Source organism: Zingiber officinale, chromosome 5B (assembly GCF_018446385.1).
Source record: "Zingiber officinale cultivar Zhangliang chromosome 5B, Zo_v1.1, whole genome shotgun sequence".
Taxonomy (NCBI): domain Eukaryota; kingdom Viridiplantae; phylum Streptophyta; class Magnoliopsida; order Zingiberales; family Zingiberaceae; genus Zingiber; species Zingiber officinale.
In genome coordinates this window covers 126,774,426-126,799,159 of record NC_055995.1, presented here as the reverse complement: position 1 = coordinate 126,799,159, position 24,734 = coordinate 126,774,426, and the positions used below count along the sequence as shown (strand labels likewise).

Sequence of the window (24,734 nt, the reverse complement as noted above, 5' to 3'; positions counted from 1 at the left end):
CGGGGTTGCCACGGTCAATACGTCGCCAAAATATTCGGATATTGCCAAAAATAAATAAATAAAAAAAAATCTGACGAGTTCCATAAATTGCTTTTTATTTAGAAAAAAAAAACCCGAAAAAAATGTTTAATTTCCCGATGCATTGAATTCTGCATACAAATGCCGTACCCGTGCCGTCGTCCCCAGGAAGCTACCCACAAAGAATATTCTCAAATTATGCTCCATGTTTTAACTGGACAGCTTATTCAAACCAATCACACTCAAAACAATAATAATAATAATAATAATAATAAATTATTAAAACGATACGCCGCCATCTCATAGTCAAAGGAAGAAGAAGGCAGGCCCAAATAAAGGCCCGACTAGGCCCATGAAGCCCACCACCCTCAAGCCGGCCCCGTTTGGAGGGGGAGGAGGTGGGTTGTTGGGTTCCTCCCCTGCCGGCGCAGGCTCAGCGGCTGGTACTGTGACCTCGCTCGGGCTCGGCGGCGGAGACGGCGGCGAAGGCGGCGACGACGGAGACGGAGACGGCTCAAGCGCCTCCGAAGGCGGCGGAGGGTAGGACGACGGCGTTGGAGCCTCTGCGGGCGGCGATGAGGGACTCAGTTGATGTCGGTTGGGCCGATTTGCCATGACGAGAATCACGAGAGATTCATTTCTAAGACAGTTCGATTCGACGCCGCTGATGAAATAGAAAGCACCCGATCGAGTGAACGTGAAAACGGTGTTCCCGTCGTCGTACTTCTTCACGTACGTGCTCGTGTTGCACGTGTCGTAGGCATGTTGGTCGACTTCGAGCACCGAATCCTTGTCCTTCGGATAAACAAACACTACGACACACAGAAGAATTGTAAATGAGCTGAATGTTCATGAGCGAGTAAGTTTAATATTGAACTTACATAGAGAATCTCCATCGTGGAATCTATTCCTTTGGGCCCACTGGTTGTATGACATGGCATTAGGGTCGGGCAGAGACCAGCCCCGCGACCCTCCGACCTTGAACTGCGTGGCGCGAGCCGAGGACAAGAACAGAGCGACGGCGAGCAAAAGGAAGAGGGCACGGGACTTCGCCATGAGCGAGGATGAAGAATGAAAAAACTGAGGTCGAGAATGAGGCCTGAGGAGGAAATGCAGTGTGGTTTAGGGTATTTGTAGACCCTTCGAAAAACTTAGCCTCTGGAGCAAAGTATAAAGGCCGCTGCTTTATTTCTTTATGGTACAGTGCGTCAAAGTTATGCTTTGCTTGGCGCTGCTTCAAGCTCATGCATTACTTGTTCTTTAGTTCATCTGGTTGATGATTTATTTATCTGTATTTTGTAACTTCAATGTTGTTCCAAAAGAATATGTAAAATTAATTTACCTTTCATTTCACTTTTACAATGAACCGTGGTTGTTATCAAATATATATGAAATCAAATCAATTGACACTCTGACGATCGAACTCATAGTTTTTAAATCAAACCAAAGACTCCGTCGGCTTCACCGACGATTGCTCCGACGACGACGACGACGACTCCGTCGTCTTCTTCTTGCTCCTCTTCTTCTTCTTCTTCGGGGCCTTTGGTATGCGCGGCAAAGGCGGGTCCATGAAGATGTCTCTCTGCCGATCAAAATCTGCCATGAACAAGTTAAGCCTCGTTAATTAGCAGATTGCAGTGATGTGAGCCTTAAAACTGAAGGCAGGCATACCTTGAGAAGCCCAGGAATCCCCCACAGAGCCATAATTGCTAAGGGAACCTGAGAAATCTGATGCCGATTTGAACTCCTCCATCTGCATTATTAATGTATGCACACATTCAAATTAAAATTCTAATCTGTTCATCTCTAGCTAGCTATTGGAAAGAACAAGTACCCAGAAAGGACTGTCAGAGCCAATATGAGCTACGTGCTTCACGTCTGTAGGGTACCCTATTTCCATCTCATGCTCCTTCTGCTGCACCACTGCACTACTTCATGTGGTAAGTAAGACACACAAGAAGCTAAACGAACATCAAACTGAAGAGCTATCCAAAAGAGATAATTATGAATCACCAAAGATTTGAGAGATGTATCTCATCCCTTTGAAGATGCCCTTCATCTTAATGGATATATCGAAGCTTTGATCAGTAGTCTCTCTGCAGCTTCTTAATTACCAACAAATAAACTACTAGAGAGAACCAAATTAATACAATGAAATTAGACTCAAGATATATAGTCAAATTGATACCTTAATGGAAGAAGTACTATTCATCAAGATCATCCATGATAACTTTCCAAAAGATCATAAGGAGGATGAGATGAAAGGTATATATAAGTGGAATTATAGAAATATTTTTTGGGGAATGTGGAAGTGGGGAGTCTCGAAGGATAATGAATGTCCAATCAGACAGTGAATAGCTATATGTTTATAGCTGTCTTTTAAGTATTACAAAATGAGGGTCAAATTAACTAGAAACATCATTGAGGTCCATGTCCAAAGTCGTGCAAACTATTCATTATTTGTTTTTCAAAAAGGGGAAAAAAATGAAAAATTGATTTGGTCAATTAACTGGAGGGGACTTAATTCAGTAGACCCTATCCGTTCCTGTGAAGTAAACAATAGGTTTGTGTGCCATGCTCAACCTCCCATATTTGCACCATTGGTTTCTGCTCTCCCTCAAAGTAAACATGTGGCAAAAAAAAAAAAAAAAAAAAAAAAGAGTGACGCTCTTGCCCTAAGTGCTCTCCATACCAGCCCAAAGGTATTTAAAATGAAGATAAATCAGGATGACTGAATGAGTCTTTTTAGGTGGGAGAGATTTTATTTTTTAAAATATTCGATCTCTATTTTTATATAATAATTTATCACCTGAGTATTTAACGTCAGATAGGATAACGATTAACTTAAGAATAAGTCAAAAAAGGAAATTAGAAGATAAAGTAAAAAAAAAAATACTAAAGAAATAACTCACTATTTGCTAAAAAAAATATTAATGATTGAGAGAAATCCTAAAATATCAACTTAAATTATCTTATAAAGAAAAAGTATTTAAAAAAAATAGATCATTTTAAAAGAAATTTATTGACAGAAATTAAAATTAAAATTAATATAATAGAATATTAATATAAACAAATTAAGATCTGTAAATATCAAAAATATCAAAATTATCTTAAATATCATAAAAATATAAATTACTAAAAAAAATAGAGATGCTAAAAAAAATCTAAAGTTCTAAATGGTAGAATTTGGATCTAAAATTTGATAGTTATGGGTTTCCTTATAATAAATATAGATTTTAAAATTTTACATGTATGATTATTGACATATATAGTATGATTCTAAATTTTGAATCAAAAGTTACGGTCTTTTTACAATTTAAATTAATCCTGCTTCAATATAAACTCGACTATTCATGGGAACCTCTCTCAAAATAAACATGCTAATTTGATAAACTATCTTATACAGACATAAGAACTTGTAATTAGAAAGAAGTAGTTAACATATTGTATTTCCCCACTAATCCTAAAACAAGAATGACATTTATTAATAAATTAAATCGATAAAGCATTACAAGTATGTTTTTTTTTCTCTCTTTGTTTTCTTTTTTGAAGAAAAAACAGCTCAGGAATAGTTTGTTTTCCCCTATTTGTTGCTCCAGCTGGTGGACAAATATTTTCTATAAAAAAATGTTTTTTTTTTTTGTGTCAATTGAATTGGATGGATTTATAAAACACATGAAAAATAATTAAGTCGCATTAATTGCGCTCAAACACATCATTAATTAAGCTTACTCCTTTTATTGAAAGCTTAAACCTTCCAACCTTTTAGGGGATTAGGGTACAGTTCGGATCCTCTGTCTTCATTTCTCTCTGTCTCCGTGTCCCACTGTCGATCGGATGGGCCAGATTATATCTCAATGCATCATGACATCTTTAAGATGTGTGCAGTATCCTCGTGATATGTAAGACATCCTTGAGATGTAATCTGGACCGTCCGATCGATAGTGAGACACGGGGACAGAGAGAAATGGGGACAGAGGACCCGAACTATTTAAGGTAGGTTTTGTTTTTTTTTCTAAAAAGAATATTTTAAAAAAAATCAAAACCTTTGATTACATCAAACAGTCCATCCACAGGTTTTGTTTTTTTTTCTAAAAAGAATATTTTAAAAAAAAATCAAAACCTTTGATTACATCAAACAGTCCATCCACATCAACGATAACTCAATCCACATTGATATATAATACTATGGGTGTCAATTTGGATAGGTTAGATTGGATAATTTTTTATTTTTTTAATCCAACCCGAACCCAAGTTCAACCCAAAACATCTAAACCCGAACCCGAACCCCACCAATCCGATCAACCCGAACCCGACCCATATAATTCGAAAATCCGATTCAAAATGATTTTTTTGGACTATTTTTCCTATAATTCTTCACTTTTATCTCAATACTCCATCATTATCATACAAACATGATATTAATTTACATAAAAACATCTAAATTTTTAAAATAAAATTTGATTTAACCCCAAAAAACTCCACAAAACTCTATATTTAAGTCAACCCGGGTCAACCCGACCCGACCCAACCCGAAAATTTTTAACTCTCCAACCCGAACCCGACTCGAACCCGAAAATGTCTAACCTGAATCTGATTTTTTTCGGATCGATTCAAATTGAATTATCGGGTCGGATTCATTTTTGACACCCTTATATAACAGATCGATCATCTAAACACAATAAACAACTAAACTAACAAAAAAAAAATATTTTGATAATTCCATGCCTTATATATATATATATATATATATATATATATATATATATAATACAAATATTCTAGTTTTGCTCCGCTAATCTTGCAAGTAAATTATCTTTCCTGTTAGTTCGTCTATTAAATAAATTTAGAGTATAATTTATAAACATTCATTTAATATATTCATTAGATTTGAGATTTTCTAATTCTTTTATTATTTTTATGAATATTTTACCATTACATTACTTATACAAATATTGAAGCATTGGTAAATAATGTAAAATAGAGAAAAGAAAAGATTATATTCTCTGCTAAAGCTGCCGTAACGTGATGGACCGTTCATTTAACGGGGTGAGACAAGTGGTTCAGTCCAAGTCCAACTCAATCCAAGATGAATTAGACAGATCTAAATATACAAGTTAACTAAATAAATATAAAAAATATAAAAAAATTTAAGTTTAGATTATAAATTAGACAGATCAATTTTAAGTTTTTTTTAAAAAAGATTTTTTTGTGTTTCAATTCACGAATTAATCTAAATCTATGATGGGCTGACTCACTTTTAAATAATAAATTGATAAAAATTTAATTCAATCGATTAAATTATTTATCAGGATAGATTAATGGACGGACCCAACTTAAATTAACGGCTCTATCGTCCATTCTTTGTTTTTTTTTTTCGAATTTTATTATTTTATCTACTTATATTTTAGAGTCTTATTTGAAAAAAAATATATCAAACATGTTTTTAGTTTATTATTTAAAATAAACATTTAAAATCAGGACGGTTAAAAGTGTTAAGTGAAGTTAGACCTGTTAATTTGGATTGGGTCTATCGACTTGATCCGTCTTGTCAAATAATTTAAATAAGTTTGGTTGAAATTTTATTAGTCCAAGCCCGCCACGGGTCGACCCTGCTCCTAGACCCGCATAGGTCGGCTCGCGACGGGCTTGGGTTGACCCACGGGTTGAGAAATACATATAAGCTAAGTTTTTTATTAATTTATTATCTTTTTTTTTTTGTTATAATTTTGAAATAAAAATAGTACTTTTCATCCAACATAAGTACTCTGCTATGTTTATTTATATTTAAAATATATGTTTATGGATACATTAAAATGTTTATGTATACATTGAAACTTTTCCGAAGTAAAATGTTTAAAATATAAAATATTTTTTAATTATTTTAAAAAAATTGATGGGTCCATGGGTTGGCCAGTTAAACCCGCAACCCACCTTAAATTGGGTTGAGTTAAAAATTTCTCAACCCGCCAAGTAAGCAGGTCGGTCCGCCCCGCCCCTGCCAAATGGTTGGTCCGTCATGGGCCGCCCTGCCCCGTCACGGGTTGACCCGTTTGACAGCTCTAAGTGAAGTAGGTGTCGATGGAGCAAGAGATTAAGACACGTGTCACGTGTGTAACGTCGATATGATGACAAAAAGCGAATATGTTCGTCCCAGCACTCCCGCCAACTTGTCCCAGAGTCAACATGGAGAAGGTAAATCATAGGCGGCTACTAACTTTTTAGAATAGTGACTAATACATCAGAGAGACATTTACCTTTATTTTATCAAAATTTAAATCACAAATATCACGATGATAATATTTTATACGCTAGCTATTATCACATATGTCACACCGATATGTTAAGATGTTTGGTTGCCAATTCCAACTTTATGCACAAAAGTCAAAGGTTTGAACTAAATTATTATAAACAAATATTATTATATTAATATATTCTTTACTAATTTAATTAAAATTGTTTAAATTTAATCAAAATTACTTAATACTATTATAACAATTACATTCGTAGCTATTATAATTATAATCATAGCTCTTATAATGTATTATATATTATACCAATTATCTATTACTTTTCACCCGGCCCCCAGATTAGGCACTAATAACTAACAAATATAAAATTCAAATCTTATTAGCGATGCACGGTAGAAAATTGTAGAAAATTTTCCCCCTAAAAAAAAGATGTCGGCCGTCGGATATATGGGTCCAATAAAAAAAATAATCAATTTTAATAAAATTTATCATTTTAATTAATTTAATAAAAAATATTTTTAGTACGATAACATATGATAATTTTGATTGAATTAAAATATATATCAAATTAATTTACTTTAATACGTCCTTTCTATAATAATATTAAACTAATAATAAATTACTTAACATCGAATTTCCCAAATCATATAAATAACTCTGAAAATATTTGATATTTATTTTACCTCTCCCCTAATTAACTTTTGCTCATCGAATCTATTACTAAAGCATAACTATCGATTCAGTATGTTTCTGAAACGTAGCAATCAATTAAAAACCTTTTCTTTTGTCACATGAACATGTTCAATCTATAATATAGCAATTGATTCTGCGAAAGTGAACGAGCGGAGGGGTAAAATGACTATCGGATCCTCGATTGGGGTATTTTTAAAGATAACTATGCAATTTAGATAATACAAAATTTAAACTACGTGATTGAATAATTTATCGTTAAAATAAAGAATATGCTAAACGCTATTTTATTTTTTTTTTAAAAAAAAAATGTTAACCAAAACAATAATAAAAGACGCATTTTGATTTTATTTTTTCATCCGAAAGCGATGAAAAAATGTGTTGCGACAGTTAACACGCGAGAGCGTAAAACACGTGTTTCCCCTTCCTAATAAACGGGAAAGTCCGCAATGCGGAAGGCCTCCTCATCCTCCTCCGTGAGTCGTCTGCATCTAACCTCTCTCTCCAGATCGCTCCTTCCCTCTCTGTCGATCGGTGGACGAATCAACGGAAATGCGTCTCCTCGCCTCCTTACTCGACGGCGCTGCTCGCCCATCCTTCTCCAAGCTCGTTCTCGTCTTCTCTGCCAGGTCGGTTTTTTTTCCTCCTCGATTAATGGTTCCAATCACTCTGTTTCTTGATCGATTTTCGCCTTCTCCTAGCTCGTTGTGGTCTTCGCTTCCAGATCCTTTATTTCTCCTCTATGCATCACTGTGCTCTTCGATCGAATTTTTTGAGGCGGTTTTTTGGCCGGTCTTAATTGTGAATCTCGGTATGTTGCAGTGGTGGAGGATTAGTGGCATATGCCGATGCAAGGTCAGATCCAGCTCCGGATGAACTATCTCAGGTGCCTCCCAAGAAGAAGGTGTTAGTGCTTGGAACTGGTTGGGCTGGCACGACTTTCTTGAGGAATGTTGATAGTTCCATGTACGACGTGCAAGTGATATCTCCACGGAACTATTTTGCGTTCACGCCTTTGCTGCCGAGCGTCACATGTGGAACGGTTGAGCCCCGAAGCATCGTCGAGCCCATACGAAGAATCATAAAGAATGTATGTGAGTTTCGGAGTAATGAATTCTCATCTGTTCACTTTAAGACAGGATGAATGAATATGTATTGATGATCTTTGTTGCACAATCACCATCAAGCCAAATTGGAAAGAGAAAAAAAAATTCCATATGTCTACTGTGATATAAAGGATTACTGTTGTTTTCTTTGGGAACGTTCATTGTTGCTGGAACTATATGGTATGGTTTAACGACAACTCCAATTGAATTATTAGCTCCCACTTGTTATCCTTAAATTCTTAAGCCAAAACTACCTATCTCATACAACCTCCAAATGAGTTCCTAACTTGAAACTCTGAAATAAGCTGGGTGGCTTTGTTCATGTTTACACATCACTTCCTTGATGAGCTGCACAGAAATTTCTGTCACAGCTTAACCTACGAGAAGTTTGCCAATGCTCTTAATGAGGATTTTTCCTATCAAATCAAATAAGTATTAATTGTTAGACTCTGATGATCCCGCACAAGGAAATTTTGCACTTACAAGAACTTCATTTGACATAAAAAGGGTGGTTTTGTCCCAATTTCGATTATTATTTAATGTAGTACACTGCTTTAGCATGGATCACATTATGATAGGATGGGGATAAGGTTGGAATCAAGAGTTTCCTTATACTATTTGTTGTTGCTTTTGATCATTATCTTTCTCAATTTGGTTCATTTTTGCTCTGAGATATTCTGTATCATAACCAAAAGATTTATTATGATTCTTTCATTGATCACAAATTTGGTAGAAAGGTGGAGAAATTAAATTTTGGGAAGCTGAGTGCTTGAAGATTGACCCGGAGAAAAAACAGGTTCTTTGTCAGACTGACATTGGAACAAATTTTGAAGGAAATGGTGAATTTGTTGTCAATTATGATTACCTGGTTATAGCAGTTGGGGCGAAGGTAAATACCTTCAATATACCTGGCGTGGAGCAGCATTGTTATTTCTTGAAGGTAATTTCACATGATGATTGATTTCTACATGAATGATTGGCATACCCTAGTTTGTTAGTGAAAAATACATGGGTCTTTAATAGGCTACAAAATATTTCTTTTTTTACAGATGTGGAGTACAGATTGTCCTTTTCTTATACCTAATTCATTATATAGGGATATATACATACTAATGTTGTACTTTTTATTGTTACAGTCTTCGATTAATAACACAGAGCCAATAGTTAAATTATGTGAATTATTCATTCAGATGAAACTTTTTTTATTTTGCAGGAAGTAGAGGATGCCCAAAAGATACGGAGAAGTGTGATCAACTGTTTCGAAAAGGCTACACTTCCATACCTTGATGAAGAAGAGAGGGCAAGAATTTTGCACTTTGTTGTTATTGGTGGTGGCCCATCTGGTGTTGAATTTGCAGCAGAGTTGCATGACTTCGTTACTGAAGATTTGGCTAAATTATACCCAACAGTACAAAACCTAGTCAATATAACAGTTCTTGAAACTGCAGAACACATATTGACCATGTAATACGAAGATTAATCATTGTTTGTTGAAGTATTTCAAATTTATTTTGTCTGTAATTGCTCCATTACCTTAGTGTAGAACAACTAACCTCTTTCTCACATTATTTTATTTGAATTGTCCTATCATGTACAGGTTTGACAAAAGGATCACTGAATTTGCTGAAAAGAAGTTTCAAAGAGATGGTATTGATCTGAAGACAGGATTTAAGGTTGTAAAAGTGTCTGATAAGGCTATCACTACTGAAAATGTATCGCGTGGAGAGACTTCTATACCATATGGAATGGCGGTTTGGTCGGCTGGCATTGGCCCCCGTCCTGTGATATTGGACTTCATGAGAAAAATTGGTCAGGTTAATTGCTTCTTTCCTCTCATGACGTTTTGTTATTCTTGTAAACCTGGTTCAGAGATTTCAACTGGCTTTGTTTCTTAGCCTGGATATTTCTTTTGTCTTTTGCTGCTATCCACAGGGCAATAGAAGGGCAGTAGCTACTGATGAATGGCTTAGAGTGCGTGGATGTGATGGTGTATATGCTGTTGGTGACTGTGCCACTATGAGCCAAAGAAAAGTCATGGTATATATTCTTCTGGTTTTGATCCTACGATCTGTCTTACCATCGAGAAGCATTAGTCTTATCATTGCACATGGAATGACACTCTTTCTCTATTAATGCCTTTTGTTCACTAGTATCTATGACTTTACTCTTACCAGTCTTGATTATCTACTCTATTCCTTCATACAGAGTTCAAATCATGTCTTCTCTATCACAAAGTAGTTGTATAAGTACTATAGAACGACCCTCAGTTAAAGTTAAATTGATATGCCCTCTTAACCTTAAATAGAACCATGTTGTCATAATTTTGTAGACGCATTATCTGAAGAAGACGAGTTATCTATTGTATGCTGGGCTACTATAAGAACAGAACACATGCAGTGTGTCTTCAATATAGATAAATTCTATTGGAACCATGGAACTATTGTATGTTTTAATTATGGTTTCTGCTCTCTTTTTTAGATCCGTGCGTGACAAATGTATTACATGAATTATTATTCTAAAACATTCTCCTAACCTTACCTGTATCCAGGAAGACATCTTGGAAATCTTTAGACTTGCCGATAAAGATAATTCAGGAACTTTAACCGTGAAAGAAATCAAAGATGCTCTAGAAGATATTTACATAAGGTATCCCCAAGTTGAACTCTATCTAAAAACCAAGCAAATGAAAGACATTCTTGATTTGATAAAGGCTTCGAAAGGTGATGTTAAGAAGGAAGATGTCGAAATCACCATAGAGGAGTTCAAAAATGCTCTTGCTGATGTTGATTCCCAGGTCAAAAATCTTCCTGCAACAGCTCAGGTATTTATCTTTCTGGAAAGATTTTTCAGAGTTCATATGTGGAATTGGTTGGCACATGTGCAATACAAGGTCCTCCCTCATCTCATTTCCGTTTATTGCCACTTGCAGGTTGCCGCACAACAAGGAAATTATCTTGCTAGATGTTTTAACAAAATGAATGATTCTGAAGAGAAACCTGAAGGTCCACGGCGGATAAGAGAACCAGGCCGTCATCGCTTTCGTCCCTTTAGGTACTTATTCGAAGTATATGCTCTTAAAACAAGAACCTTTGGAGAATGAAACTCCTAATCGAGTTTTAGAATGAGTCAATATACATTCCACTATTTATTGAAAAGTTGACTATGTGGCTCACTCCTCGCTACCTGATGATTATCAACTTTGTTGAATCAAGAGCATTGGAGTATGGCCATTGTGATTGTACGGCAACTAAAAATATATATAAACTCCTTGAAAATAGTATTATGGATTATAAATTTATGACCATAACCATGAAAATAATATAGAAGTATAGCTCTCTGACTAGTCAAAGGAGCAAAGCCACTCTGTGGATGGAGAGCAGACCATAAATAACAGAAGAAATAAACCAGAAACATAATATAGGAGATATAGCCCATTAACGATCTTATGCTTTGGTGGTAGTGCAATGTTTGATTTGGTTGAGTAACCATACTTCAAACCCTCGGGGAAAAAAATAAATTCACATAACAAGGCACACTTTCAGAATTGGTTCTCTTTCTGACTTTCTCTGTGTCTCTAATCTTGGTTTGTTCTTTCTTAAAGATACAGGCATCTTGGGCAATTTGCTCCTTTGGGAGGAGAACAAGCTGCTGCCCAACTCCCAGGAGATTGGATTTCCATAGGACGAAGCACACAATGGCTTTGGTACTCTGTATATGCAACGTAAGTGATTTCTTTCTTCCCTTTTGGCATGAGTCAGGTTTCTGCCTGCCCTAGCTTCCACAAGATACTATGCACTGATATCACCTAAACTACCGACAAAAGTACGAACACAAATTTGTTCACTTATTATTTGAATCAATATATGCAGCAAACAAGTGAGTTGGCGCACAAGAGCACTGGTAGTATCTGACTGGACTAGGCGATTCATATTTGGGAGGGACTCAAGTGGCATATAATTCTGCAAGAAAATATAAACTTGTCTTCTCATACAATGGTTTTGGTGACTTTGTAATAAATCTTGATGTAATCCTCATTCACGTTTACCGTGGATAACTTTCTTTTTGACCAAATAAAATATGCATGATTGTTTGTTCCTCGAGTAAATTGTTCTTCAGCTATGTATGTATTGTTCTCTTTTATTAAAAAAGGAAAGAATATAATTCTAATCAATATACATGTTGAATATGACAGATGAAGATTTACATTACCTGTATGAAAATTGAAACAAGTCTACAATTACAATTGGCAGATGAATCAAAGGGGGCGATCTAAAATTCCATGAAAAAGAATCTAGCTAAAAGGGAAAAGACCTTAGATCACACAGAATAAAGATTTAAAAATCACCCCCTCCCTGAGTTTCATTCAAGATCCAAGCGGAAGAATCAAAGATTGAAAAGGAACGAAGGGGAAGGAGAGCTTGGTGGAAGGATGGATCAAGCTTCAAACTTTTATCATTTCACAAGACAAATGCACTTGTGGCGGTATCAAGTGGCAAAAAGGCGAAATCGCTCGCTCCCAGCGCCCCCGCCGCACTCGACCCAAGGCCATCACGAGGGAGGTAAATCATAACATCCTGAGCGGTATCAAGCCCAATGGCAAGGAACAATCGCAAAGCTAAAAAAACGCAAAAGCGAAAATAATCCTAAAAGCAATGGATAACAAGGATCCGAGCAGATTTTCAATTCTGTGCTAGTCTGCAAAAAGATTGAATCTTTTTTCAGTCATAACCTCCAGGAGCAGTCTTTGAAGAGCTGCCTGTCTTCTTAGAGAGGAGGATGTTATGGATGTTGGGCGTCGCGCCGCCGCTGGCGATTGTAACCTCTCCCAAAAGTTTCGCTAACTCCTCGTCGTTCCTCACCGCAAGCAGGATGTGCCTGGGGACGATCCTGGTCTTCTTGTTGTCCCTCGCTGCATTCCCAGCAAGTTCCAAAACCTGAATAAATGAGGCACTTTAGATATAACAAAAGTATCTTTAAAAAACAACCACATTCTTTAAGTAATGCTGTATGAAACTGTCGAAGCCCGAGACGATTTTCAGCAATCAAGATGAAAATTTTCAAACCAAAACCAAAGATTAGCGGCAGGTTCAGGAAACCGAACTTAAATTGGGTATAACAAACAAAATCGCAGAGGAAAAGAGGAGAGTAGATCCAAACCTCTGAGGCGAGGTACTCAAGGACGGCGGCTAGGTATACGGGAGCGCCAGCGCCGACGCGCTCCGCGTACTTCCCCTCCTTGAGGAACCGGTCGATCCTACCGACGGGGAACTGGAGCCCGGCCTTGCTGCTCCTCGACGTCGACTTTTTCGCGGCAGCGACGGAGGCGATCGACTTCCCCCTTCCGGCCATGGCGCCAAACTCTCAAGGGCTGGAGACTCACCGAGCGCGGGAACAACAGTCTGGTAGAGCCTTCGAAGCGCCCGGTGAAGCTGCAGTCCAATTTATATTCAACGGCGAGAGACCGCGCCATTAGCCACGATTGATATCACGCCGAACTATCTTTCTAGCCCTCCGATGAATTAACGTTCGAACGTTTGGATCATTTATAAATTAATATATTTACCAAATCAAATTTTATGTTTGAAATAAATTTTTTTACTTATTAAATTTACGAATAATTTCATTATCACTTTCGACTCACAGGAACTTTAAATAAAATATACAAATCTGCAGCACATCGTCATCAACATTAAAACGAAACAAGAAAATCAACATGAATCGCAAACCATTCAAATAAGGTTACATTTGGTGCAAGATCTAGCAAACTATAACAATGCAAACGCGAACATGATATAGATTTTTTAAAGACAACTCAGAGACTACGAAAAAACTGAAATTGATGTTGGATATCACTTGTCCTTCCATATTGATTGATAAACAAAATCTTTTACCTAAGAATTTTCATACTCTTGATTGCCGGAGAAAACACTTAGAACACACGGTATGGTTTTCCCATTGTGCTCTTCAGGTATAGGCATCTCACCTGTGAGGACACACAGACAAGCATAAGAATGTTAAAACAATGAGATGAGGAAAATTTTGAGAATAAAGTTGAAAACAAGGGAAGAAGAATTGGAACTATAAAAAGAATTCACGAACTAGAAAGTATCCTCAATTTAGCATGTCAATTACTTCAACTGCTAACTTAGATTGAACAAACGGAATGCAGGTTTCGGTAAAGTGTCTAAACACGAATTGAAGGGGCAATGGAGAACTCACGTTTTGCCAGTTCTTCTTCAGCAAAGACACGAGTAAATTGACACTCGTTTGCACATTCTGAAAAATATGCTTTTCCTCCATGCCAACATTGGCAACAGCCACGCCCATGCAGAGGACCTTCTTGAGTTGAAATTTCACCGTCGCCTTTGTCTCATTTACCTTCGCCTCCAACGGTTCTTGGTGACTAACTAATGCAGGAAACTTCCCTGTGAACACAATTAGCAAATCTAAGTGAAAATTATAATCTAAAAGAGACCAGAGTAAAGAGTTCACTGGTAATAGGTTAAATTGGTAAAAGGAATACATTGTGCATGCTGCAAACTAGTATGAAAAAAATACAATATCGAATTCCAATTTCCAGCCTTTCTGAAATTAAACTGGTAAAACAATGTCACCCTCAAAAGCATTTTGTTTTGATATAGGAGTAAATACATGTTGCATTTTGACATTAAGCATTTGATATTAACATAATTTCATCAGTTCAAAGCTAATATGGCGTCAGCGCAACTAAGATAAAAAGCCAAATCCTTAAAATTTCAGTAAAGCTTGCTTAAATACATTGTAAAACGTTTGCGATATATTGATTTTTAATATGCATATTTAAGCTTGTTTTCATGAAGAAGCACAGCATTTATATGACACCATTTGATGTGCAGTAACATTCAGTCGTATTCAAGTATAGGAAATAGCAAACCCAAAACAAAATTATTCTCCTCAGGTCACTGGCAAATGGGGAAAAAACAGGGCTGCCACTTGCAGAATCATATATATTAAATAACCATATCAAGAATCAGAGCTTGCCTGCCTTGTTAAGACCAGGACCAAGAAGACGAGGAATCTGTTTAATGATAGCTTCTGATGCTAGGAAAGCATGGTACTTCTTAGCAAGTTTCTTCACAAGCTTCTTGTTTTTGTTCATCTTCTTCAAACTCTCAACGTCCATGTAATCAAGCCCTATCTTCTCTGCCTGAAAGTGACAAGCATTATTAGCACAACATGCTTTAGTCAGTTGCTCATTAACACAAGTCGCAGCACATCTTGATCAGAACTCTGGAAGTTGGAATTTTGCAAACTTAATAAGAAACTACTTAACACTTACATAGATTAATAAGATAATTATTTAAGCTTCAAATTTTTTTAAAAAAAAATCAGTCACAATACTTTTATATTGTGTTTACTTTGAAAAGACTCTGATCAAGAGGACGGGGCAAGTTAACCAGCTCAAGACAAGCAATAACACACATACAATTGACAAGATTTAATTAATTACATTTTTCTTTTGACAATAAGATCAATATTGTTAGTCATAGTTGATCAAAAGCAAAAACAGAAAATCCATAAAGCTCATCCAACATTATATACATGATGAAACCAAAGTTTCTTCAGACTGTTTACATGAGATGATGGAATTCAAAAAAAATGATTTACAGTTTAAATTTATTCTAAAGACAAATACCCATTATTTGGGTATGATTTATCAAAGAATAAGGTTTTGCTAATCTTTTCTACACAGGTGACAACTTTCTTGGAATATTTCGACCCAGTTTTCAATCATTATTATTTCCTACCATCCAACTTTCTTCGTTGGAAAACAATCATAAATGACTTCATAAAGACAAAAACATGGATTCTAGAAAATCAATAGTTTGAGGAAAGGATGATAAAATGTTCCAATATGAGTACCTCTTCAACATGTTGTGCATCACCCAGCATGCAAACTTTCATTTTGGGGCGTGGAATATGTTGTAGCTTCACAGAACCACTGAATCGCTTATCCTTTTGAGGATCATAATTTTTCAAACCAATCTGTAGTTCGATTGTCTCAGTGAAGTTCCGTTTCTTCTCTCGAGAATCAGCAAGAATCTGTGAGATAGCTTCCTTCACAACATCACTCTGCAACTTACTGTGATTGTAATAATATTTTCAGACGGTTAGTTCAACATGATAAAAAAAATAAAACTGTAATTGAGAACTATTGTAACGGCAAAGTATGTGTACAATAAGAAATTTTTGGTAATTCGTTGCAAATTTCCAGAATGTGTCAAGATTGCTAATGAAGTTGACAGGAATTAGGAAGATTGAAAATTAGTGCAAATGTATACAGAGCAAGAGACAAGTACTTGATGTAACAGAAAACAAAGGAGTTTTGCAAAACAAAGCAGTCATGAAGCTCAGAAATAACATACTAGGATATAAAAAAAGGTTGCACAATAATATAGTGTCATAATAGAAGCAAATAATAATATGCCAGGCAAATAATGAATTATCACAACAAACAGTAGGCAACTGACTAATTTGCAAACTAAATTGTAGCAGAATTAACATTAGGCCAGATGCTTATTGTGGTTAGCAAGCATAATAGCTAATCTATAGAAAAATAACATGAAATTTGATATCCATAAAAAAAAAAACAGAACATCTTGGGATTTTTTTGGAAGAATTACAATAGCCGATTTTGTACACTTAGCTAGTCCACAACCCATAAAAATCGCTTATTTTTTGTCCAAAAATATAACTACAGAGCCATAGAGGAAGGAACTCATACGTACTGAACAACTTTGATCTTTATAAATACTTCCAACCATTTTAACCATAAGAACTACACTGGCATTTGAGCAACATACAGGACATGTAATATGAAAAAAAAATGCGGATTCAACATGCGAGAGAAATAAAAGAGTCATGTAAAAGAAAACAGATAGCATCCAAAAAGGATCTAACAGCAGCTCTAAAGGGAATTGCAGACTGAATAATACCTCATTTTTCACGCGTACGTCTTCGTTTCTTCGACCCTTCAAAGAAAAAACACACTGACAAAATGAGCTCCACCACAAAAAAACAAACAATTTTTAGGAGTAAACGAATCAAAATCAAAGCAAATTTTCACTGTTAAGACCAAACAGCGGATCAAAATGCGGGTAAATGCTTAAGATAAGAAAAGGGACTAAACGAGCATCAACTACTTTGGGAAGCACACCTCGGAGCTGCTAGTAGGACAAGATCGCCGAACGCCTCCAGGAGCGCTACGGGAGCAGGAAACGCGCTACTTATGTATCGCGAAATGTGAAATTGGAGGCGACCACCCTAGAACCCTAAAATTTCCAGGGATGGTCACTGCTGACCGTTGGATTTAGAACCAACGGACAAACTATCTGGGCCTGGTTAGCCGGCTGTGCCGGGCCGTCTCCATGGCCGCGTTAGAGAAATCCAACTTAGTTCTAGAGAACACGGGCAATTTATCAAAATAGCCCTATTATTTTCATTTTTTCCAAAACGCGTCTCGGTTAGCTGTTCTTCCGGTTGAAAATTTCCATTTCTACTTTTTTTATCCGAAAATTTCACAAGAATCTAAATCACTGCTTAAGAACAAAGCAAGAAGATCTAAAAATAAGGATTATTGATAGACACAAAAGCTCGTGTTTATATTTATAAAAATTTATTTATGTTCGTACAATTTAAGTTGATTGAAATAGATAAATTTGATTATGTATTGAATTTTTCTACGCAAATAAATAAGTTATAATGATTTTGAGCTCAGATTATTAATTTTTATTAATATAATATTTACAAAAAAATTATGAGAATTACTTATGACAAATTAAAAACTTAAGGAAAATATTAATTTAGGTTATTATGGCAACTCAAACCTAAACTTATTGGATTAAAAATCTGACACCTATTATTTTCAGTATCATTTAAAGAAAAATATATATATACTAAAAATATATTGTTGTACCATTTTTACCAAAACTACATCAGTTGTATTTGACTAATTTTAATGAAATTGGACAACTTCGACAAATTAAAGCAATTTTATTTAATAGTTTAAATTTTTTTAATCAATATTATGATAATTTTAAACCAATTACAGCACAATTTGCGAGTAAAGTTGGTACAACGACACGTGGACTAGAATATTTTTAATACCCTCTTTGTTTTTTGCCGACTTAATTTCCAAGATCCAACGATTCGTAATATTTAAATGAAGTCTTGATGCGGTTCACCGTTCACATGCCGATGCATCGTGCCACTTAGGCACTTATCCATCAAATAAGATTTTTTTTCAAATAAGAAATATTTAAAACAAAGAAAAAAATCATAAATTTATATAAATAATTCCTTTTGATATTCCACCCCTATATTTTTTTTTTGTTTTTGCTGTCTTCTGTGGATGGCTGTTAGCGCAGCGAAAATATATATTTTTAAAGTACGTTTAAATTGATTTCTTTTTTCTCGTGATCTAACTGTCACATGCATGGTTGCTGTTCGTAAAGGTGTAGGGCGCACTATAAAATATTTTTTTGGAATAATAAATTTGGACTATTGGACCATACAAGTATTTTTAGATTTACCTTGATAATTAATTGAAAATTCGGTAATTCGAGGATTAATTGACTTGATACATAGTATTAGTTAAAAAACATTCAGATGTTCTATGAACCAAACCTATGCAATAAAATTGGTAACCCATATATCTAACTATTCAAATCAATTAATTCATAATTTTAGTCCATCAAAATAAATCCGAAAGTATTTAAAACATAAAATATATCAAGAGGATGAAGACTAAAAAATATTAATATGTCACTCATTCTACCTAACACTATCACGTTAGGCAGTAGCGATGGTGCTAATAATAAAGAAGATGAAAAAATAAAGATGAGATTTTGTATATAAATAAAAGTGTTAAGTTGATTTTGTTCGACTCGTAAGTTTAATAATATTTCACTCGCTCTAAACTTCGTGTATATTGTATTTACCGTAATTTATGAAAAGATGTATTTTATATTTTTGAATTTTCTAATTAAAAGATGTATATTATTTTGTTATTTATCAAAGTACGTATATTTTTATAATATTTTTTCCATTTTATCCTCCTAATAAATTTAGTTCTTTTTCTTTTATTTTATCTGATATTTTTTTCTCCTTTTTCTTTCCTCCTATACATACATGTAACATCTCTTATTTTTCATCATTTTTTTTTGTCTTTCCTTTATTTATAGTGCTCTTCCTATACATACATGCATGATAATATGAACTTAAAAAACTTTCTGAGAAGTCAATTCTTCTAAAGACATTTTAACACTCGTGAGAAGTCAAAATAAGCAATGATAGTACCGTTTAACTCCCTACAACGCTAAAAATCCACAAAAACGGGAATAAATAGAATTAGAGCTCTCGAGGTCCATCAGTGGATTTTGATTGAAACTCACTGATGGATCTAGTCAATTACACCTATTTAAGTTCATGTAGATTTTTGAATTGCAAGGAGTTCAAATATATTATCTATTATTTAATTTAACTTTTTAGAGGTGTTAAAATGTAATAAGAAAGAATCGTCAAAATTTTCCATGTTGGGCATGATATGAAATCATATCAAAGCCAACGTGGAGAATTTTGGTGATTCTTTCTTATTATATTTTAACATCTCCGAAAAACTAAAATAAATAATAGATAGTATATTTGAACTCCTTACAAACTCAGAAATACACAAAAACTTAAATGAGTGCAATCATAGTTCTGTTGCAAGAAATTAAACGGTGTTATTCATTATTTATTTTGATTTCTCAATGTTGTTAAAATATTTTTAGAAAAATTGATGTGCAAAAAAGAGGAAAGAAAAAAAAAAAAAAAAAAGAAAGAGAAAGGATTATATATATATATATATATATATATATATATATATATATATATATAGAGAGAGAGAGAGAGAGAGAGAGAGAGAGAGAGAGAGATGGTAAAAAAAAAAAAAAAACTAATTAAATTTATAGGAGGATAGAGATACGTCCTTGAATATAAATTTAAAAATTTAAATACATCTTCTCATAAATTGCAACCCAAAATTAAATTTTATATGTCATAACTTAGTATCTCCGTTGACTCCAAATTCAGGAATCTAAAGGCATCCCTATTCAACGGCATTCGGTAGGTCCAACGAGTCTCTGCCAACCGATAACATTTGACATACCAAATTTTACCGGAAAGGGTACTGGCGGGTGCACCATTGGGTATCCCTGCACATGTTGTGGCTGTGGCAGCCAATGTGTTGCCCAGTTGCCCCTTACACTCGAATGCTTTCGTTTTATTGGTCGTGGTTCTTGTCGGCGCTCCTCTCTCTCTCTCTCTCTCTCTTCTTCCTCCATCTCTTTTGATCGACGAGTGAAGTTCCCAGAACGCTATCAATCTGCAGAAGGGAGAAGCGATGGAAGCGAACTCTTCCGATGCATCATCCGCATCTAGGAAAATGAAAGTCATCATCGACACGGATCCCGGAATAGGTCCGTACCCTCACTGTTCCTTCCCTCTCCGTAGATCGGCAGTTTTCTTTTGATTGTGTGTCCTTTCTGCTGCGATTCAGTTCTTTGAGTTCATTTCCTTCTTTCTACTTTATTTTTGGTCTCCTTTTAATTTTCACAATTCAAAGTGGATTCTGACTAGCTTGTTCAGTAACCATTGTTCAAAAAAGAAATATGGGTGTAAGAGATATATTACTATAATAAGTATGTGACAATGGACTTATATTTTTTGATAAGATGGTGGATGTTATAACGATGATGAATTATAGATGCCCTTAGTATTTATCATCAGACTTTTTACATATCCTTCATTATTAAAATATGTCTAATTAGATTAAAATATCTTTTAAAATTATTTTCTAAATTACTCGCTTCTCTTAAAATTAAAGATTATTATTATTATTATTATTATTATTATTATTATGTTCTACTGCCGAAATTTATAAATCATCATCTTGCCACCTCTAATTCTTAAATAAGTTTCGTTTCACACATGATTTAGATCGATCTCTATCATGAGGAAGCTGGAGAGAAAGGGTATGATTGAATAAATTTAGAAGCTTTAGGTTGTAAATTGATAACAGGGAAAAGTTAAATATTCTCTACTTAACACTAGCTCTTTTTTACGGAAATGTTAATTCGTTTCATGATGTATTTCTTAATTGTGTGATCATACAAGAAGATCATATAACTTGTCTCTCAGTAAAAGTTATATTTTTAATTAATAGAAAACTATTTTCCGGGTGATATGCAAGATATAAGTAAAAATTGGTCGCAAGTCACTAATGTGTTTCAGAAGAACAAATTTATTTGACAAATACTTTATTTGGACCCATTTGAACATAATTCTATATTCATATTCAAATGCTGTGTCATGTGACTTTCTATTATATATACAATTCATTTTAGTATACAGTTTTGACATTGTCACAAGGAAATTTTATTCTATTAATCTATATATGTTTGTTATATATTATTATTTAGATGATATGCAAGTATATTTTCTGGTTCGTAAAAATATACTTTTCATAATAAATTCTATAATGCTATACAAATAGCTAGGATAGATTCATGTTAATACGTGGTCATCATGTAAAAATATTGTATAATATTATATTGTTAAAATTTATTAGATATATTTCACCAAGCATAGCACTATTTCACCCACAAGTTCTCGTAATTATTATTTTCAGCAGTATTGCTTTTAGTTAAATGTACTAAACAAGTTTTTAAATATTTTGTAGAAGTGAAAATTTTGGAATTTTGTGAACCAAAATAATCTTAGATTTTCCACCTTAAATTATTTTTTAAACTGGATGATGAATCTGATACCATTTGTTGTAATCAAAGGATGTTCACATATTTCCACAATATATAATATTGTCTATTTTAGACCTAGACCCTCATGACTTTACTTTTGAGCTCTTTCAAAAAGTTTCATGCTAATGAAAATATCATACAAATGACTTTGATTGAATCCCAACCATATGACTTTCTCCACTGTATCTCACATAAAACATATACCCTTCTAGTAATTCTGATATTCTTTCTACAATTTGGAATTTTATATTTGGCCGTTTGTTCTTTTGAAAAAATAAGCTTTAAGTATCTTAGCCACGAAATCCTTTAGTTGCTTTAGCATAGTTGGAAACCATGATGAGGAACATGAGAAATAATAGTGACTTCCCATCAATATTGCAAAGCAGAACTTTACACTTCTCAGTTACTAACTAAATCTTTTCGGATATGGCATTAGATATCCTTAATAAAGAGTATGGAGGCATCCTATGGTTTTCCAACACTTATCTGCACAACAATTTATTGGATTCGTCTACTTAATTCTAGCTCTTCTCCCTTTCTAAGCTAACAAATAATTGCTTTTAGTATGTTGCAGCACTTCTTTCGAGTATTTTTATGGGGCCTCCTCTAGTATAGCAAACATTGCATAACAAGTTCATCGTGAAAAAATAATAATAATAAATACTTATTGCGTATTGTTACTTTGTCAGCAGATGATAGCATGGCCATTTTGATGGCACTTCAATACCCAGAGATTGAAGTTGTAGGTTTGACAACAATATTTGGAAACGCTAGCACAAAAGATGCCACTCGCAATGCCTTGCTCTTGGTACTAGTCCCCACCTTTCTCAAGTAACATGTGTTCCTTCACAATGCCATCTGAAAATTAATTTGGTTACTTGCAATTTTTAATGTGAGATGGATAGTGTGAGATTGCAGGACACTCTAACTTGCCAGTAGCAGAAGGCAGCCATGCTCCTTTAAACGTAAGCATTTGCCGCCATTTACTATGTTTATTCATAGTAGAACAACTGACTGGGTATCTGAACTAATTTAGTTTCATTGTGTATGATTTTATCTTATTCTTCTTCAGCATATTCTGAATAAAAGAGGAAATAAGTCATGCATTCCTTTGTTTAATCAACTACAGTTTACGACGAGTCACATGTTTGATCTCTATTTAGCTATGAGTATAGACCTTAATCAAATTTTCACAATTTCATTTGGTTCTATAGGGTGAAGAGCCATGTATTGCTGATTCTATTCATGGATCTGATGGCCTTGGCAATATATTTCTCCCACCCCCTATTGCAAAAAAGATGGACTTAAGTGCATCAGAGTTTTTGGTTGATACAATTTCTCAGTGCCCTGGTGAAATATCAATCCTTGCATTGGGACCTTTGACAAATTTAGCACAGGTGCCAATATTTGGATGCACATGCTTCTTATTTCAACTTCTTACTGATAATTACAACAAGATAAATATAATGATGAACTGTCTGTTTTGCTCAATATTCTTGTTTAATTGCACAGCAAATATGACACTATACTTTCACAATCTAGGCCATCAAAAAAGACTCACTCTTTGCAAGCAAAGTGAAGAAGCTGGTCATTCTTGGTGGTGCTTTCTTTTCTCCAGGAAATGTTAACCCTGCTGCTGAAGCAAATGTAATGCAATTCACCTAATATGGACACTACATAAGTACAATTTTTTTTATCTTTATTACTGAAACTTATAATATACTTCCTGTTATTTCTGAACTTAGCAATAATCTCATAATTTTAGATACCATTTATACCATAGGAAAAAACTTTATATAATCCTCCAAATTGATCCTTAGAACTCTGCTCTATGTTTTTCAGTTAAAGAACACTTTTGTGTAAAGAGTGTCCTTGTGCGTCCTCCAATACTTAGCCATCACGCTAGTTTTATCAAATACTGAAGCTTTACTTTTCCAATTTCAGATTTATGGCGATCCAGAAGCAGCCGACATTGTTTTTACATCTGGAGCAGACATAACAGTGGTAGGAATAAACATCACAACACAGATCATCTATTCAGGTATGCAAGCTATGCCCTCTGCATCTTATTGTTATTTCCATAAATTCAGGAACTTGCATTGATAAATTACGGTTTTCTCAGATCAGGATCTCTCTGAGCTTAGAAACTGTCATGGAAAACACTCGCAAATCCTATACGATATGTGCAAGTTTTACAGGGACTGGCACGTAGAGTCACTCGATGTTTATGGTAGATCAGCACATAACCAAAGCACTCATTTTACTTCAACTGGAAATCTGGAATCATGGAATTCTTAAGAACAGAGATTGATTTTGTTGTGCAGGTATTTTTCCCCATGATCCTGTCTGCTTTGCAGCCCTTGTTCGTCCAGATCTCTTCACATTCAAAAAGGGTGTTGTCAGAGTTGAGACACAGGGTATTTGTAGAGGGCAAACAGTAATGGACCTAGCATTGAAAAAGTATTGCACCAGAAGCTTTTTGTCAATCAAATCTTATAATGTCTTTCCTTTCTTTTTTCTTTCTTTTTTTCTTTGATTGTTTTTCATGGATTTCGATCTCTTGCAGGTGGAACACTAGCAATCCTTGGACTGGCTATTCACCTGCTGCAGTTGCATGGACAATTGATGTTCCTGGAGTTGTTGCTTTTATCAAACAACTAGTTATGAAGCCATGAAGTGGAAAACACAGGAGACCTGAACGGCTTAAGGTATTGGAAGGTATAATATTTGGCGATGCATGTATTAGAGGAGTTTAAGTTTATCACTTTTGCCACCAAATGAGAATAGTCACATTCAATGTGTTATGGGGGATACCTTGTGATCAAGAGAAAATA

At 34.8% G+C, this 24,734-nt stretch overlaps 6 protein-coding genes across 7 annotated transcripts; 2 read left to right on the top strand and 4 right to left on the bottom strand.

The window, feature by feature from the left end:
• Positions 1–103: 103 nt before the first annotated feature.
• LOC121985888 (early nodulin-like protein 1) lies at positions 104–1,133 on the bottom strand. Its single transcript, XM_042539594.1, has 2 exons — positions 900–1,133; positions 104–830 (listed from the first exon to the last, which is right to left on the bottom strand). Exons 1-2 carry the CDS (start codon positions 1,072–1,074, stop codon positions 325–327), a joined length of 681 nt encoding a protein of 226 aa, XP_042395528.1. The 5' UTR covers positions 1,075–1,133; the 3' UTR covers positions 104–324.
• Positions 1,134–1,456: 323 nt separating this feature from the next.
• Positions 1,457–2,083, bottom strand: LOC121987036 (CRIB domain-containing protein RIC10-like). Its single transcript, XM_042540947.1, has 4 exons — positions 2,032–2,083; positions 1,853–1,941; positions 1,690–1,771; positions 1,457–1,614 (listed from the first exon to the last, which is right to left on the bottom strand). Exons 1-4 carry the CDS (start codon positions 2,075–2,077, stop codon positions 1,457–1,459), a joined length of 375 nt encoding a protein of 124 aa, XP_042396881.1. The 5' UTR covers positions 2,078–2,083.
• A 5,318-nt stretch (positions 2,084–7,401) lies between these two features.
• LOC121985884 (external alternative NAD(P)H-ubiquinone oxidoreductase B2, mitochondrial-like) lies at positions 7,402–12,184 on the top strand. Its single transcript, XM_042539589.1, has 10 exons — positions 7,402–7,588; positions 7,782–8,049; positions 8,799–9,005; positions 9,279–9,529; positions 9,663–9,879; positions 9,998–10,102; positions 10,614–10,886; positions 10,995–11,116; positions 11,667–11,786; positions 11,935–12,184. The coding sequence occupies exons 1-10, from the start codon at positions 7,512–7,514 to the stop codon at positions 12,020–12,022; spliced, it is 1,728 nt and encodes a 575-aa protein (XP_042395523.1). The 5' UTR covers positions 7,402–7,511; the 3' UTR covers positions 12,023–12,184.
• A 16-nt stretch (positions 12,185–12,200) lies between these two features.
• On the bottom strand, positions 12,201–13,596 carry LOC121985886 (probable histone H2A.3). Its single transcript, XM_042539592.1, has 2 exons — positions 13,223–13,596; positions 12,201–12,999 (listed from the first exon to the last, which is right to left on the bottom strand). Exons 1-2 carry the CDS (start codon positions 13,412–13,414, stop codon positions 12,784–12,786), a joined length of 408 nt encoding a protein of 135 aa, XP_042395526.1. The 5' UTR covers positions 13,415–13,596; the 3' UTR covers positions 12,201–12,783.
• A 127-nt stretch (positions 13,597–13,723) lies between these two features.
• Positions 13,724–17,404, bottom strand: LOC121985885 (60S ribosomal protein L10a-like). 2 transcript variants are annotated; one of them, XM_042539590.1, is made up of 6 exons: positions 17,262–17,404; positions 17,041–17,076; positions 15,968–16,187; positions 15,086–15,251; positions 14,285–14,490; positions 13,724–14,048 (listed from the first exon to the last, which is right to left on the bottom strand). In XM_042539590.1, exons 2-6 carry the CDS (start codon positions 17,043–17,045, stop codon positions 13,995–13,997), a joined length of 651 nt encoding a protein of 216 aa, XP_042395524.1. In that variant the 5' UTR covers positions 17,046–17,076; positions 17,262–17,404; the 3' UTR covers positions 13,724–13,994. The 2 variants fall into 2 exon arrangements, with proteins under 2 accessions (XP_042395524.1, XP_042395525.1); XM_042539591.1 differs by having other exon boundaries at positions 17,041–17,094; positions 17,262–17,357.
• A 2,950-nt stretch (positions 17,405–20,354) lies between these two features.
• LOC121985883 (probable uridine nucleosidase 1) lies at positions 20,355–24,579 on the top strand. The gene is made up of 9 exons (XM_042539587.1): positions 20,355–20,562; positions 22,593–22,708; positions 22,806–22,865; positions 23,115–23,297; positions 23,443–23,547; positions 23,845–23,941; positions 24,023–24,130; positions 24,225–24,360; positions 24,467–24,579. The coding sequence occupies exons 1-9, from the start codon at positions 20,487–20,489 to the stop codon at positions 24,573–24,575; spliced, it is 990 nt and encodes a 329-aa protein (XP_042395521.1). The 5' UTR covers positions 20,355–20,486; the 3' UTR covers positions 24,576–24,579.
• Positions 24,580–24,734: the final 155 nt, after the last annotated feature.